Here is a 17,152-nt window from a genome sequence, read left to right as displayed (position 1 = left end):
TTTTCTAATCTTCTTTGGTGTTTAAAAAAATTACAGGGTGTTAAACTTAGTCTATTTTGAGGAAATATTTTACACACAGAGCTCTGAGTTTATGTATCTACCTCCTGCCACAGTTTGTAAGCAAGGACCTATTAATCATACAATGCAAAAGAAAACCATCCGCTTGATGATGGCTGGTACTACTTTCAATAAAGTTCTACAACTCACGGCTTCAGAAAAAACACCCTACATCAACTTGTGATGTGCACTTTATGCACTGTTTCCAGTGCTCTTGTTACACTACGAGTTTAACTAACATTACGAAGATAAAATAATTATGAAAATCGACGGTCTGATCGTCTTCTGCAGGCGCGATGAATATAACCATTGTGTAATCAGACAACTGCTTATGACATCATCGATTTAGTGTACATGTACAATTAAAGTCAAACCCGTCCCAGTGGTCACCTTATTTCAGTAATTAGGGTCGCTATTTTAGAACAAGCAAAGCATGCTTTCTTGTTCGGTTGTCTAGGTACCTGGTGAATGATGAGGTCGGTTGTCTAGGTGCCTGGTTAAGGATGAGGTCGGTTGTCTAGGTGCCTGGTTAAGGATGAGGTCGGTTGTCTAGGTGCCTGGTTAAGGATGAGGTCGGTTGTCTAGGTACCTGGTTAAGGTCAGTCTATTTCACGACAATCAGACTCTATATTGTGATGTGTGTGTAATATGTGTATGATATAGATTTTTATAAAGATTCACACGGTGATTTCAGCAATGTTGATCCATTTTAATCTTGCTTTTTCACTTTGGAATGAAAATATGACAATATAGATAGAGGTGTTATTCGTGAAGCGGTTTTTTTTTTATTGAGGGATTTTGTACGATTAGTTTTGTTTTTGGTCATTTGAATAATTTGGGTTTGAAAAACATGTTTTATGCTTGTTTTGGTGAACGCTAACTACGCTTCCGAATGGCATTGACATTTTAAATCCTACTGCAGGTTCGGTTTCCTTGTTATGTATGGAGCGCGAACGCATCAAAGGCAGATCGCCCAGGTTCAACTCGATTTTTATCCTACGAGAGTAATTACGCTGAAAAACATTACGCAGTAGAAAATGTTTTGTTTTTTTACGCATGAATTTAAACAACACAAGTTGAATTTTTCATACAAAGGTACTTAAACGTTGATTAGTATTCGGGTGATAATGACTAAATTAAGGGGGTTTGTTTTGATAGCGGTCGTGTTTTGCAGTCTTACAGATTTAAACACGTTATCTAATTTCCGTTCTGAAAGGAAAAATAGTATTAAAAAAGTACAAATACTATATATATATAAAAAAAGCATCGACTAACCGGTTATGAAATTTGTAACCGATTACGAATTTCGACTGATTAATCGGTTAACCGTTGCCATCCCTAAATGTAAAGGTAAATTCGAGATATGCATCAGTAACCTAAGTCTTTCCTGATTTTCAATGTACATGTGTAGCATTTGATGGAAAAAAAACGAACCATATGAAATCCATGCATATGGTCTCTACCTCTGAAGCCCTAGGGGTGGGGAAAACTCCCAGACCTGGGGTCCAGGCCTTAGGCGCTTGTTTAGTGTAAAAAAGGTTTTCAAAACGCTAATAGATTCGTGTACAGATGAACACGGATAAGCCCCTCTATTAACGTGACTCCGGTATCGAGGGATTTAGGCGGTAAGGTAGGGTAATTATTCTCCAGAAAAACGTAATGAAATTTTAAATCGTCCTATGGTGCGGAAAAAACCTTTCCAGTCTACCAAAATTGTCCAATTTATATTCCAAGGTAAAATTGTAATTTTATAGCCCAAGGATCAGAGGGCTCTTAGCCAAGGCTGTGTGAATCCTGTTCTGAACATATTTCAAAGATTAGGAACAAGTTCTAATAAGTTAGTAGTCTCTCTCATTAAATATGTAAATTAATTCTTTGAAATTTGGATCTTACAAGTAGTACAGGTGGAAAAGGGTTAGGTACACAATAACGACATAAATCTACAAGTTTCATCTGTAAATTGATGGACAGCAGCACAATACTTACCTTAGTCTGTAAAGGCAAGGTAGCATCGCCCTATGATAACAGATTTGTGTCTAGATTAACCATATCAAACATAAAAATAGAAGTAAAAAGATAATTTCATGCATTAGTGTAGTTTTATTTACAAGCCCAAAAGAAATGATACACATTTTCGTATGAACAAAAAGGGCTAATGGTAATGCATGTATCATGTTTCTGTAGATAAACAGTAAAGTATCGGCTAAGTGTGAATTGTGATGGTAAAGTGTTCACCAAGTGATATATTGCAATTATGTTTTTTGCGGAATGAATTGATTGCGATAGTTTTTCTCGCTTCTACGTGAATAAATTCTAGTGGTTTGTTTTTTATGTTTTACACCATCTGGTAAGAATGACTTTTTAAAAATAATTCTAATCTGCATCTTGGAACTATCGATATATATGTATTTCGGGTATTTTACTTTAAAACATTTTTATGTTCGAGATAATATCATTTAAATATATGCTGGAATGCGTTGAACATAGTAGTCATTTTCGCGTTATAACATCTGGTTTTCAAAGTTCCCCAGCCAGTGTCGGAGTAATGTGATTCTCTAGATAGAAAAATACGAAGAGCAGTGTCACTTCTAGCTGAACATAGTTGTTCGAGTGTTTCAGCATCGTAAGTAGAACAGTCATCCCCGTATGTGTGTAAATAATGCACATATGTATGTATGTGTATCAACATCGTAAGTAAGGCAGCCATCCCCAACAGTTTGAGAACATTCAAGGTCTAGACACGGGTGAGGATGAACTGGAACACATTCCAGTCTTTGAAAACCAATGTAGGTGGTACAGAAATGTCTTTCTTTTTAAAAGAAACAATCTTTGTTTTCGATGGATTGAATTTACAAATGACCATAATTCCGATACATGCTAATCATGATTTATTCAGTATCTAATGTAATTGTATAGAAATTGTTGAAGCGATTTGTCATCAGCAAATAATTATTTATTGCATATTAATAGTAACATTGTTAATGTATATCACAAATAGACGTGGTCATAAAACAGAACCCTGGGGTACACCAAACACATCTACGGTAGCTTTGAAGACAAAGATCCGTATACATTGCTTTTTATGATCTATGACAAAGATGACTTGTAAACCACTGAAGAAAATCACCAGATGTACTATAAATTTGTAATTAAAGATGAAGCCATTGTGTCATACTCTATCAAACGCTGTTCAAAAATCACCATAACAACCAACCAACCAACCAACCCCCCAAAAAACCCACACGATTCACCTTCACTGATATAACGATGGTGCGTTCTGAGTTATTGATACACAATGGAGTGACCGGGCAGATAGATTATCATTGTGAAAATAACTGCACGCATGATTTAAAACGATTCTCTCCATAAATTTAGTAACACAAGATAACAACGATACTAGTACATGTAGTGATCTATATTTTCCAGAAAGATGGGAAAAATTTTCAGGCAAGGATCTGTAAAATAACATATAGTAAGTGATTTCTAAAACAGTAGACTAACATTTTATTACATATACAAATATACAAATATAATCTGAACATACATGTAGCTCTGTTTACAGGCAATGTTGAATTAACATCGGGTTCGTTAATCATATAATATTGCAAAGGAAGTCACTACACAGGCATGTTTGGATGTGGTACTTTTGTATTGTCTTTTGAAGAAATTTATGAAAAGCACGAATTTAATGCTTGAATCTGATCAAGATTTTTATTGTTTACAGGAGTTAAGGGATTGATCACTGTTCGTTATCTTCACCTTTCATTATCCAATTTAACTTGTTGCAATTTTAAGACGCCTAAATAAGTTTAACATTTTTTTTTTTTTAAAAATGTAACCGAATTTCGGACCTTTCTATAAGCAGGCCAATAAGATTCTTTTCACTTTTAAGTGCTTTGTTGTAAGTCGGTCTCTAATTCTGATTGTTTTGTGTATTACTGAGTCATACCAAGGTTTGTCGTGAGGTCAAATGATAACTGTTCCTGTGTACGTTTCTGCACACAGGAAAGACATTTTTAGTTGCCAATTCTACATTGTCAATTTTATTGATAATTTTCAACTAATTGTGAAGTACGCATTTTTATAATCCCAAATTTTGCTCATGTCAGAGTGATTAAAATTTACAATGCACGTAAGCTAGAGAGATGCTGCTCTATGACGGCTGATACTACGATGTTCGAATGCTTGAATGTCAACCGAAGTGAGTAAGGGGTCAAATAGCATGCGATGTGAATCATATAATCATTAAGAAGATCAAATGGATACGTCATAGTTTGACAATTCATGACACATGGATTTGAGGCCCGAGTCAATATTTTACATCACTCTGAATATATCTCTATTATATATATATATATATATATATATATATATATATATATATATATATATATATATTGTTTTCTAATTGCAATAATTGAAGAAGAAATGCTAATAAGTTCAAAGAGTCAAAGAGAAATAGGACACAGAAGATATTCCTTCATTTGGTCTACGTTCATCTCTTCTTTTTTCTTTTTCTTTTTTGGTGGCGTCATGCTCTGTTGTATAAGCACAGTAAGTATATGAACTAACTATCATGGTTTCAAATTACATTAGCGAAGTCAAATCAATCTTCTCGCTGTATTGCATTCTGAATAAGTCAATATCTTAATAGATCAGCATTATTTCTAGTTAAATCTACTGGAGCTAGCAGTGCATTATAGGACAATCACCTCCACGTTAATACTTGGGAGAAATTGAGAAATTCTGCACTGCATTTAATCTGCACTGATTGGCTTTTTGAACAGTAGCTTCTGTTACCTAAGAATGCTGTATTATTCACACGTGTGCAAGTCAAGGTTGAAAGGCTTCAAAGTATTCTTAAAGAGACCTAAATTGATATTTGGATCAATTGAGTAACTCGGGTCGTTTCGTAACGATGGGGGTGGGGGGTGATTTCCTACGTCGTGAGGTATTTTCCCTCTATGTAAGAAACTAATCTAATTTTTCGCAAATATATTTTATAATTGACCGGAAATGAAAGATAGTGAAATCAAAATTATGAACAGCCTGTGGGATCGTGTTCTGATTATGACGCTGTCACAAGATGGTTCTATATATTTTGAGTTTTATGTACTGAAAAATGAAGTGTCAAACGTCTGTAAATAACAAGTAAGAAGAATAAGAACGAACTTAAACTGAAAAAAAAAACCAGGAAACTAATGTTGTAGCACCATATTTCTGTAATCCGTTGGAGCGAGTCGATGGAAAGAACGGATTGCATTTGACGTCATGCAGCGCAGGATCACATGGTTTTAAGACTATAATTAATTCGCCTTAGGCAAAATGGTCTTCAAATCATTCATTTGCCAAGACTTTCTAGAAAAATCTGTAGATTTGCCAAGGATGTGTGTAAAAATTAGTCTAATATACTGGTCTGTTACATGTATCAAGAAGTTGTAATTTCAAAAGGTACCCTTAATTATATACAGGTACATGTATATCTGTTTGAAAGGGCAGAAATACTGGCGGCTGACTATACTGAAATAGAAAGTAGTATGACGGGCATGCTATAGACTTAGAATATTTAATCTGAAATAGAAAGTAGTATGACGGGCATGCTGTAATCTGAAATAGAAAGTAGTATGACGGGCATGCTGTAATCTGAAATAGAAAGTAGTATGACGGGCATGCTATAGACTTAGAATAATTAATCTGAAATAGAAAGTAGTATGACGGGCATGCTGTAATCTGAAATAGAAAGTAGTATGATGGGCATGCTATAGCTATAGACTTAGAATATTTAATCTAAAATAGAAAGTAGGATGACGGGCATGCTATAGACTTAGATTATTTAATCTGAAATAGAAAGTAGTATGACGGGCATGCTGTATACTTAGAATATTTAATCAGAAATAGATAGTAGTATGTCCAGTAAGCTATAGACTTAGAATATTTAATTTGAATTAGATGCGAATCACATGGTTGAGTTTATGAGGAAAAATGCAATGTAAATTTCCACAAAGCCTAATGATATTTGGTATAACACTATTTGTTATAAACATACTAGTTGAAAACATAAGAACAAATAACTAATTGCATCGCACTAGCTTAGGTTCGCCAAAGCGTGCCCATCACTTTAAACCCCGTTCTAATTTCAGGGTAGATTATCAAAAACGAAATTAGAGTTTTAATGAATTTCATGATAATCACTAGTCAAGTAAATTCCAATTGTAGCTTATGGACTTTACCTTATATATAGGAAGCAATATTAAAGGTGAAGTAGCAACTCTAGAGCAAGCGTTTCGGAGTTCCTTAAATTTCCATAAGGCTGATTCAAGACTAAGATCACGAATTGAAGAAACGAACGGGCATATTTTATTTATCTAAAAAAACAATTGCAATACTTATTTCTACCGTAAAGTCAAAACCAAGCATCGACAAACATGACTACAATAAATTCACGGATTTACTTCATAATATTAATACTAACTTCACCTCATATATGAAACAATATTAAAGGCGCAAACAGTAACTCTGGAGCAGGCGTTTCAGAGTTTATTGGTAAACGTTATTCATTTATAAGTATGGATATTCGCCACCGGGCAGACCTGGGTCGGATTGTTGATCCCAGCGGCCCAGTCAAACCTGTGACAACATGCATATAGATGGTGACTGTTCCTTCGACAGACGCTCGGCATATTTTCGATCGATATAAATCTGATTAGATTTTTAAAAATTGATAGGTAGCAGGTAAAAATTATATATCATAAGTTCATACATTAAATATGATTTTATCCGCTTGCTCTTCAAGAAATCTGAATTTGCAAATTTTTTGCATAATTGTCATTTCAGTTCCGTTTCAAGAGATAAACAGATGGAAATTGCATCCCCGATCAGAGCCAAGCCAGTAGGATAATTGTGAATTTTTCTGTCTAGTGCCATTCACAGTCCGTACAGGAGCAATTAGGATAAAACAAAATATTACTTTGTTTTTCTTTAAGGAAATATCTGCAGTTCATTAAAAGGAGTATGGTTCGGGTTGTTTTAATGAATCTCCTATATACAGTATATGTAAACCAAATGATTTGTTATTTTGTAAATTTATCGGGTGATAGTAAATACAAAATTTATAATATGACAAAAAATGTGAGATTGACATGCTACTTATATTGTCAAGTCAATCAACCAGTTGTTTTCGCCATGTCTGTTTAAAGGTGAAATGAATTTTCCTAAAACATCAGACTGAAAAAACAAAAATTTCAATTTTTTAGCCCAAGTAATATAAATTGTCTATCAGATGGACGAGGAATTGCCTATAACTGGTTCAGAAGAACAGCTTTACGGGAACACCGAGACAATTACGGCAAATATATTTGCCACTTTAAAAAGGTCATTTTGCCATAGGAAGTAGCGACAGCGTGTCTCACGACCATAAAAACAATTAAATTGTCGTGAATTAGTGCGATTATTGATACGTTAATAGTTTAATGTAGTTCGCACGACATAACCAAGATTTAGTTTAATCGCCTAGACCTAAACATCAAATACAGCCCGAGTAGACGAGACGTGGATGTTACTGTGTTGGAGAAAACACTTCAGGTTGAAATTAGAGAATTCTTGAGAATGCATTAAATGGACCAAAAAAAGAGATAAAAACATATCATAGACACAATCTATTTTCCCCTTAAATACCATGGGGTTCCGGGTTAGAATAGGTCCTCAGTACCCCTTGCTTGTCGTAAGAGGCAACTAAATGGGGCGGTTCTTCGAATGAAACCGCAAAAACCGAGGCCCCGTGCCATAGCAGGTGGGGCACGATAAAGCATAGGTCTAAATTTTGCAGCCCTTCACCGGGAAGGGTGACGTCTCCGTATGAGAGGAAAATTCTCGAGAGGAACGTTAAACAATATGAACCAAAGCCTTAAGAATTTGATTTTGTCTTTTCAAAGAGCTACATCCCTACATTTTCAATGCTTTGATAGAAATAAAAACAGACAATCAATAAAATATGGGTCCAGAAAAAGGGGTCAATCGCATTTGGAAGACAAATATAATTTTTTTCAAAAACAATTTCACTATTAAAACGATTTTTATTCATCAATTAAAACGTGTGCTTGAGATATTACGTCAACCATTGTACTTTCCTCCTAAGAAGCAACACGACTTGATTAGTTCGTACGCCACATAGCGTGTCAATCTGATTAAAACCAGATCTTTGATCCGCTCCAATATTCTGATGTCGCTAATACTTTGCATTTAAATAGCGACAACTAATATTTTGCATTAGCAACATCAGAATATCGGAGCGGATCGAAGATCTGGATTAGTGTACAAGCTTGTACATGTAGCCAAATTATAACAAATTCATGACGTAACTTTTGATAAAGTGGTACTACTTTTTTAAGTGTAGTGGTTCTGTGTCTACTCGTAGGCGATACATCTCACACTACATGTACAGCTTACGCGACTCAGTCAAGACCGACAGCAACACGACTCGTCATGGGCGGGTGTATAAACTTCCCTTGCCTTTAATCTATGGTATTTTTCTTGGATGTCGATAAACAATTAGGATTATACATTTGGCCTTTCCAAGCCGACCATACTTTTGATGCAGGGTTTGCTCTTGTTTTTATAGACGTATATCCATTTCGAGCCCCCTCGCAGGAGTTTTGCCCCTTTATTTGAATGTTTATGGAGGGTTCATGATTTGTTCCTTTAACCCCTCCCACAGCTCTAAAGTGATGACATATTTATTTTACAGAGTATTTGCATGGGTATTGGAAGATGTGCATGTGGTATGAGTTTTCAACTTTCTTCAATTTTTTAATTTACAAAATTACAGACTGTTACACTTATAACACTTCTGAAGACATATTACTCTAACTCCTTCTACAGTTTTCAAGTGAGGACCTTCTTGTTTTACAGTATTTGCATGAGTATTGAAGATGTGCATGTGGCAAGAATTTTGAATTTCTGAGGGGGGGGGGGATAAAAATCAAGTAGTTAAACTTGGTCAGTTTTGAGAAAATATTACAAAATGGGTACATGGTTTCTCTCACAGTTTTCAAACTAAGACATTAAGAACTATTCCCAACAATTTTCTAATCTTTGATGTTTAAAAAAATTACAGGGTGTTCAACTTCGTCTATTTTGAGGAAATATTTTACACACAGAGCTCTGAGTTTGTGTATCTACCTCCTGCCACAGTTTGTAAGCAAGGACCTATTAATCATACAATGCAAAAGAAAACCATCCGCTTGATGATGGCTGGTACTACTTTCAATAAAGTTCTACAACTCACGGCTTCAGAAAAAACACCCTACATCAACTTGTGATGTGCACTTTATGCACTGTTTCCAGTGCTCTTGTTACACTACGAGTTTAACTAACATTACGAAGATAAAATAATTATGAAAATCGACGGTCTGATCGTCTTCTGCAGGCGCGATGAATATAACCATTGTGTAATCAGACAACTGCTTATGACATCATCGATTTAGTGTACATGTACAATTAAAGTCAAACCCGTCCCAGTGGTCACCTTATTTCAGTAATTAGGGTCGCTATTTTAGAACAAGCAAAGCATGCTTTCTTGTTCTAAATATACTTGAATCTATTTTCGTGTTTCTTCATTTGACTCTAATGTACTACGGAGTGACGCTTTTGTGTGCCATATATTGTATTCCTTATAGAAGTGATGAGATTGATCACTGTTCCTTATCTTCACCTTTATAGGAGTTATGGGATTGATCACTGTTCCTTATCCTCACCTTTATAGGAGTTATGAGATTGATCACTGTTCGTTATCTTCACCTTTATAGGAGTTATGAGATTGATCACTGCTCGTTATCTTCACCCTTATAGGAGTGATGAGATTGATCACTGTTCCTTATCTTCACCTTTATAGGAGTGATGAGATTGATCACTGTTCCTTATCTTCACCTTTATAGGAATTATGAGATTGATCACTGTTCCTTATCTTCAACCTTTATAGGAGTTATGAGATTGATCACTGTTCCTTATCTTCAACCTTTATAGGAGTTATGAGATTGATCACTGTTCCTTATCTTCACCTTTATAGGAGTTATGAGATTGATCACTGTTCCTTATCTTCACCTTTATAGGAATTATGAGATTGATCACTGTTCCTTATCTTCACCTTTTCATTGTTACAAAATTAAAAAGATCAACAGGCTGGTATGCTATATAGCCCTGTATTGAGCGGTCGTTTTTAAATAAGATACGAGAGAGAGAGAGAGAGAGAGAGAGAGAGAGAGAGAGAGAGAGAGGTCTAGAGGTCTATTACAGTAAATTTGACTTACAATGTAGGTGTAAAACGTTTCAGAGGTGCACTTTGTTGTTTCCAATTTTACAGTTCTGTATTGGGTTTTCCCCCAAGGGGGTGTACTTAATGACTCTGCTCTAAATCTGCAAATCTTACGAAAATCAACCTCTTCTCTTAAAAGTCTGCGATCTATGATCAAATGTGATCTATGGCTTTAAACATGGGGATAAGGAAGATGTTGCATTTAAGCGTGATAATTCCCAACAGAATAATTGAAATGTCTGTGACGTTGTAGGAGCTAAGAGTAACGCCACTAATATATGCAGGTAACGAATCGGTGTTTTATGTTTAATTATGAGGCTGTTACTGTTCCTTCTATGAATTTCCCAGTATGGAAGAAGCGATAACACACGTGGTCCCGAATCACTTACAGTCAAGTTTGCTCACATTACGGAGATATATAAATAACGGAATCAAGAAGTGACGAAGATAGAACAAGTTGCATAAGAGGGAGATTTTTTCCCAATTTGGATTTACCTGTTGCATAATTTATATGTCTGTGACGTCACAAGGAATCCTAGCTCGAAGTAGAAACAAGCTGCAATGCTAGATATGTCTATAGAGTGGTCCTTACTGTAAGGACAAGAAATGTTATTTTCAAGTTACTACGATCAAATTCCTATCTGTATTACTGTATCAGGTTATTGTTGACGAACGATAGTTTCCACAGTAGTGCTCGGATTTCATTTGATTGTATAGATCTTCGACGAACATTTTGAGCAGGAAATACTCTCAACGATAAATTGTATACTCTTGTTTCATAATCCATTCATTCTGTTTAACAATTATTTTCTTTTTAAAACTGATGTAGTTTTAGGCTCTGATTTCATTTGTTTTGAATTCCGTTTCATTTAAGGTGAAGTCTAAATGCAAAGTCTGTAACAGTTCTTCTATTATTAAACTATTTCCTTAAGCATTTTTCTTTATAAATCTTGCAAAGTTCGCTGCATGTTTGTAGAAATAAGGGTCTTTGAAACAAAATTCGAACACAACAATGTTCTAGGGCTTGAAGCAACTTTCAAGTAAAGCAAGATTTGACTTTGTTTCCAGAATGAATATTTACCCAATCATTTATAGATAACCCCTCGGTTTAATGCAGATTTCCCCAATCAATTATAGACACCCCTCGGTTTAATGAAGATTTCCCCAATCAATTATAGACACCCCTCGATTTAATGAAGATTTCCCCAATCATTTATAGAAACCCCTCGATTTAATGAAGATTTCCCCAATCATTTATAGAAACCCCTCGATTTAATGAAGATTTCCCCTATCATTTATAGAAACCTCATGGTTTAATTAAGATTTCCCTAATCATTTATAGAAACTCCTCGATTTAAGGAAGATTTCCCCAACCATTTATAGAAACCCCTCGGTTGAATGAAGATTTCCCGAATCATTTACAGAAAACCCTCGGTTTAATGCACAAATTGTGTTATATTCTCATTTTACTCGCAGACGAGCTTTTTCAGGAATTTTACCGCCATTCTGGTAGGATTAGTTGTTGACATTTGAAGTGTTGTTCTTCTTAAGGAAAATATCATTTTAAGTCAACATACCGGTCGCGGTTGCACATGCTCAGTGGTTAGAGCGTTCGTTTCGTAACCTAGAGATTGAGGGTTCGAGCCCAGCTGGGGCTTTGGCTAAGTTACACTACACCTCTGACATAAACAGTCTTTTTGTCTGTCTGGACCTGTAGGTCAAATAAAGATAGCACTTATAAAGCTAGAATCATCAAACTTGGTACACGTACTCTAAATACGAAGAAGCCTATTTTTTAAGGTCAAGCTTACATGGGTGATTTTATAGGCACAAAATAAGATAAATAAGGCTAGGATAATCAAAACTTGGTACACATTAAATCATATCACAGGTGGGTTGTATTATGGTATGGTGCAGTCTGTCTGTTCATTTATCAATACTTGGTGGGAAGAATTAAAAGAGCACATGTAAGGTTAGGGCAATCAAACCTGGTGCACATGTAACCCACGGGGAGAGAATTTCACAAAGGTCAAGGTCATACATACGAAGGAAAACTCATACTAAATATATGCAAACAAAATATAACATTTCGTGTATATTAGCAATTTATTATCAAAGTATTCAGATTTTTCTGAAAAAAATCGCATTTTTGTAAAAAAAAGAATTGTATAATGATATAATTGTCAATATTTGTAAGAAGTTCTTGCATTGATTCTATATCATTAAAAAAGCCTATTTCGTATGGGCAAAAAATCACTAAATTCTAAAAGAACGTGATATACACATGTATCGTAATAATAGACAGTTACAATATATACATTAAGGCTGAAGTTATGTGTTAAGTCAGTAAGAATGTGTCCACTTTGAATGACCGATACGTATTCATGAATCACTTGTTTTGATGTTAGTCCTATCTTTGACTATTTTGCTGTATTGTATCTTTGACTATTTTGCTGTACTGTATCTTTGACTATTTTGCTGTACTGTATCTTTGACTATTTTGCTGTACTGTAGACATTGGACGGGCGTATTTCGCAGCGTGGACAATGTTAGTCCTATCTTTGACTATTTTGCAGTACTGTAGACATTGGGCGGGCGTATTTCGCAGCGTGGACAATGTTAGTCCTATCTTTGACTATTTTACTGTACTGTATCTTTGACTATTTTGCTGTACTATAGACATTGGGCGGGCGTATTTCGCAGTGTGGGCGTAGTTCCTATTAGAATGCAGATTATCAGTTCTTTCATACTCTACAGATGTCTATGACCTCTACGACCGTTATACAATTTTCGCCGTTCAATACCTGATGAGGGTTTCACTTCCACAGTGGTCAGAAAGCCGAAGGAAAGCCTTGATTACATTGTAAATGTTGTTATATTATTAAATATCTATCTTGCAACGTTGCATGCGGTTTGTTGGGATTCGTGTTTGTATTTTGCTTTGTCAGCAAGAAAAATTTCATCAAAAGAAATCCGATCTCCCATTAACGAATTGTTTCTTCATCTGATTATCACGCGCAACATCTTTTGGTAGAATTTCAGTGTTTTAATTAAACTAACACCACGGCATATTTTAGTGAGTCGTGTTAGCAATGGTATATATTTATAATTACAACGAACACTACAATCAGTTTGTATAGAATATCCGCACATGTATTGGTTTTATGGTTTTTGTTTTATCACATGTACTTATTTAACACCTAGATACCAAACTCAGTGGTGTATTGATCTAGTACAATTAAAAAATAATCACCCGCGGGTTACCGGCAATAGGTGCATGACTCAGCAAGACTGACCGATTGTTCAAAAACAGTGGGACATTCTTCAATTAATAATGATCTCGAAGAATGCATGCGCACGTATCCGTAATTTTCCTGTCATCAATATTACGTCACAAACAACACTGAGAATTACGGAACACGACGCAGAATAGGAGGAAAAGAACTATCATCAATATTTGAACTAATTATCAGAACTAAGGCTAATTTTGGATTTGACCTAGATATATATCCGAACTAGAAATATTTAGGGGAGAGGTGTGTTTCACATGATGCAACAGATAATGCAAATTGTGACGAATAAAAATTTTGTATTACTGATATGAAGCGATATAAAATTACCTTTGAAAGTTTATCACATTTTACTGCGCGAGTCTGAAAATGCGAAAATACGTGCACAGTCATGTTTCATTACAAACATATGTACAGGTAGACATGGCAAGTGTAGAAGGGTTTTTTTTCTCTTCAAATTCCATATCTTTGAAGAAAGATATTGACAAGCTGAAACACTCAATCATGAATATTCATGAAATGATAGAATAAAAAAATAATATAAACTCTATTATGATACCTAGACTAATGCCGTTGTTATTTGCTTGGTATTAGTTATCATTATGATACATATTTATAATTGATTACACTAATTTTATCGACATTGTATAATTTTGTATGTCTCAGGCACGTGTAGTACGATTGATACGAAAGAAATACATCTACCTTGAGTGTCTTTCAAATGAAAATTTAGTATTTGTATATAAGTCCTGAATATTGATAGCTTAACTAGACAGATAATTGAATATTTATTTCTATGGAAATATATTCATCTTGAGAGTCACAGATCGGGTGAACTTCAGAAAGGAACATTTCTAGATCTATGTCAAATTCCGATATTAATGCCCACTTTCTTCGATCCATTAGCTACTTTCATATAATGTACTACATAAGGTGCATATTGTATCCATGATATAGTGAATGAATCTTAAAATCTGGGTTTTTTTTCATTTCAGTTAAACCATGAATTTAAAATGAGTACACCATGGGAATGGACAAGAAACAATGGTCTAGGATATGATTTCAACGAATCACGTGGACTCGCACCCGGAAAAGAATGTCCCGGCATGCGTAGTCCGATACCAGACCTTGTGGTGGTACCTGAACTTCAGGAACAAAATTCGTTCCAAGAGGTGAGCCCTGGACTGCTATGCACCCAAACATTTTTGTCACCTCGTAGTTCTGGATCATCAGCTGCACGTGCAAGTAGTATTACATCATCAATATTTGATTTGTCTTTCGAAAGCGCTCAATTGGAAAAAGCTCTGGCAGAGAATGACACATTTTCTCTTCAGAAGATATTTGAAATCCATTTTGCCAAATTTCCACGAATTACAAAGGAAGATAGATCAAGCGTAGGTTCCCGAAGTCGCCGACCAAGTAGCCGTTTCAGCACGGACACCGAAATCAACAGGCGATGTCCAACTCCTATAGACTTTTTTGATCGCCGAGAGAGCGTGACGCCTGAGTGTGATATTCCGCTGATTTTTAAAACAGCGCTGCATGTTGCCATTCATAACAATTCAACTGAAGCTGTCAAACTTTTGTTAAGATGCAATATTGATCCCAATTTCCCCACCGCTAATTTGATCAGTCACATCAAACCAGGATGCCACGCTATCGACGCACTGAAAATTAATATACCAAAGCCTTCTTCTGCACAGAGAGGAAGCTTGAGTCCACAGATCGATTATCACAACACGAGGGCTGATCACAACAGCATCAATAATGACGAGACCAACAGCGTTTTAGCTCCGCCCGCACCCGTCACCGGCAATGATTTTGGCGACTATTCAGTCGATGATCTTTTTCACCTTCCGCCGTTGTTTTTGTCCGTAGTTGAGCAGAAACCTGTATTAACCCACTTGTTATTGCTGCACGGGGCAGACCCCACCGTTCAAGACTCGCATGGAAATACACCTTTACATCTTGCAGTTTCTACCACGCACTTTAACTTAAGTAGTGTGAGAGAATTATTACAATACGGTGCAAAAACACAGGAAAGGAATCTAGATGGCAAATCACCTTTTGATTTTCATCACAACGTAAGTGTTGAACAACAGACAGTAGTGCGAGCATTGCTTGCTGGCTTTTCAGTGAATAGGATTGCTGACCCCAGCGTTAGTTTGGTACTGGAGGAAAACAGTAAAAGTAATAAAAGCGACGCAAATTCCGACACGTTTTCGGTGCGACTTTTACGGAGGTTTTCCAAATCCGCCAAATTTCGCCCTAATGTTGGATCAACGAAGGAGATATTTCATGAAATGAGAGAGAGGTTATCGTCTGCGAGTTCGGGTCGAAGTGCGCGCAGCAAACACCAATCTGTGATTGCGGAAGATCTTGACAGCGATGTTTCATTGGTGAGTACTACTTTAATTCAAATCATAATCTCTTTTTCTACATTAGTTTTACTCAAAAGAATCTCTAGAAGAAAACTTTGCCTAAAATTCTTGATTCAGTTTATTTTGTCCGTTTAGTACTGATAGACCTTCCTTGAAAAAGTGCGGAATTTACATTTCCTGGTAGTCCACTTAAAAAAAGACTTTCCAAACTCGATTTTGTTTTCATCATCATCATATCGCATTACTTGTATCCCGCAAGTGTGAAACTAGTCAAGTTTTTTTTTTTTAAGGATTCGCTTGACCATCAACGGTCAAGGTCGGAAATATCAAAAGCAATGCATGTGTTTGATTTTTCTGGGTCTCATCTAGAATATTGAACTCATCTCGAGACGTTAACAGCTTTTAATCCAAGCGGCATAAATGTGACCTACGGTAAACTAGTCGCTTCGGGTCGTTTTAGCATTAGGGGATCTCTATCGTACATGTATGAACGTCTACCGTGACATGGCCATCTTGGTTTTAAGGGAGCTAATTATTTGAACTGAACAAAGTTTTATATTTGTGGTAAATTGTTGAACCTCTAAAGATAATGCAATCTAAAAACATATAAAAATATATAATTTTCAAAAACTGGATCCAATAATACTATATTGTAAATGAGTAAGGCATACGCACGTAGATATGATGTATATGTAAGATGTGGAAATAAGGTACTATATTAAAAATCCTGTAAAAGTAGATTCCATTATATCTGAAAAACCATCTTAAATTCAATGGAACGATTCCTATAACAACTAGGACTGCGTGACCTAGAAAAATATTAACAAAAAACTCGCAATCTTTACATCGCAATACCGCTTACAGAATGTATCATCCATCCCTTCCAGCCCTGATCGTAATGTTTAATCAACATCGCATTACCGCTTACAGAATTTATCATCCACCCCTTCCAGCCCTGACCCTGGTGTTTAATCAACATCGCAATACCGCTTACAGAAGTTATCATCCACCCCTCCCAGCCCTGACCCTGGTGTTTAATTAACATCGCAATACCGCTTACAGAATTTGTCATCCACCCCTCCCAGCCCCGACCCTGGTGTTTAATCAACATCGCA

The 17,152-nt window shown here is 35.8% G+C and overlaps 1 protein-coding gene across 1 annotated transcript in view; it reads left to right on the top strand.

Annotated features, from left to right (window-relative positions):
• LOC125660373 (uncharacterized) overlaps positions 1 to 17,152 on the top strand; it is a 250,437-nt gene that overhangs the window by 85,414 nt on the left and 147,871 nt on the right. The window contains exon 4 of the mRNA XM_056149213.1: positions 14,652 to 16,055. Coding sequence (XP_056005188.1) covers positions 14,670 to 16,055 — 1,386 coding nt within the window. The 5' untranslated portion in view covers positions 14,652 to 14,669. The remainder of the gene's footprint in view (positions 1 to 14,651; positions 16,056 to 17,152) is intronic.

The sequence above is a fragment of the Ostrea edulis genome, chromosome 9 (assembly GCF_947568905.1).
Source record: "Ostrea edulis chromosome 9, xbOstEdul1.1, whole genome shotgun sequence".
Lineage (NCBI taxonomy): Eukaryota > Metazoa > Mollusca > Bivalvia > Ostreida > Ostreidae > Ostrea > Ostrea edulis.
The sequence above is the reverse complement of the archived record's forward strand: the minus strand, read 5'-3'. Positions and strand labels throughout refer to the sequence as shown.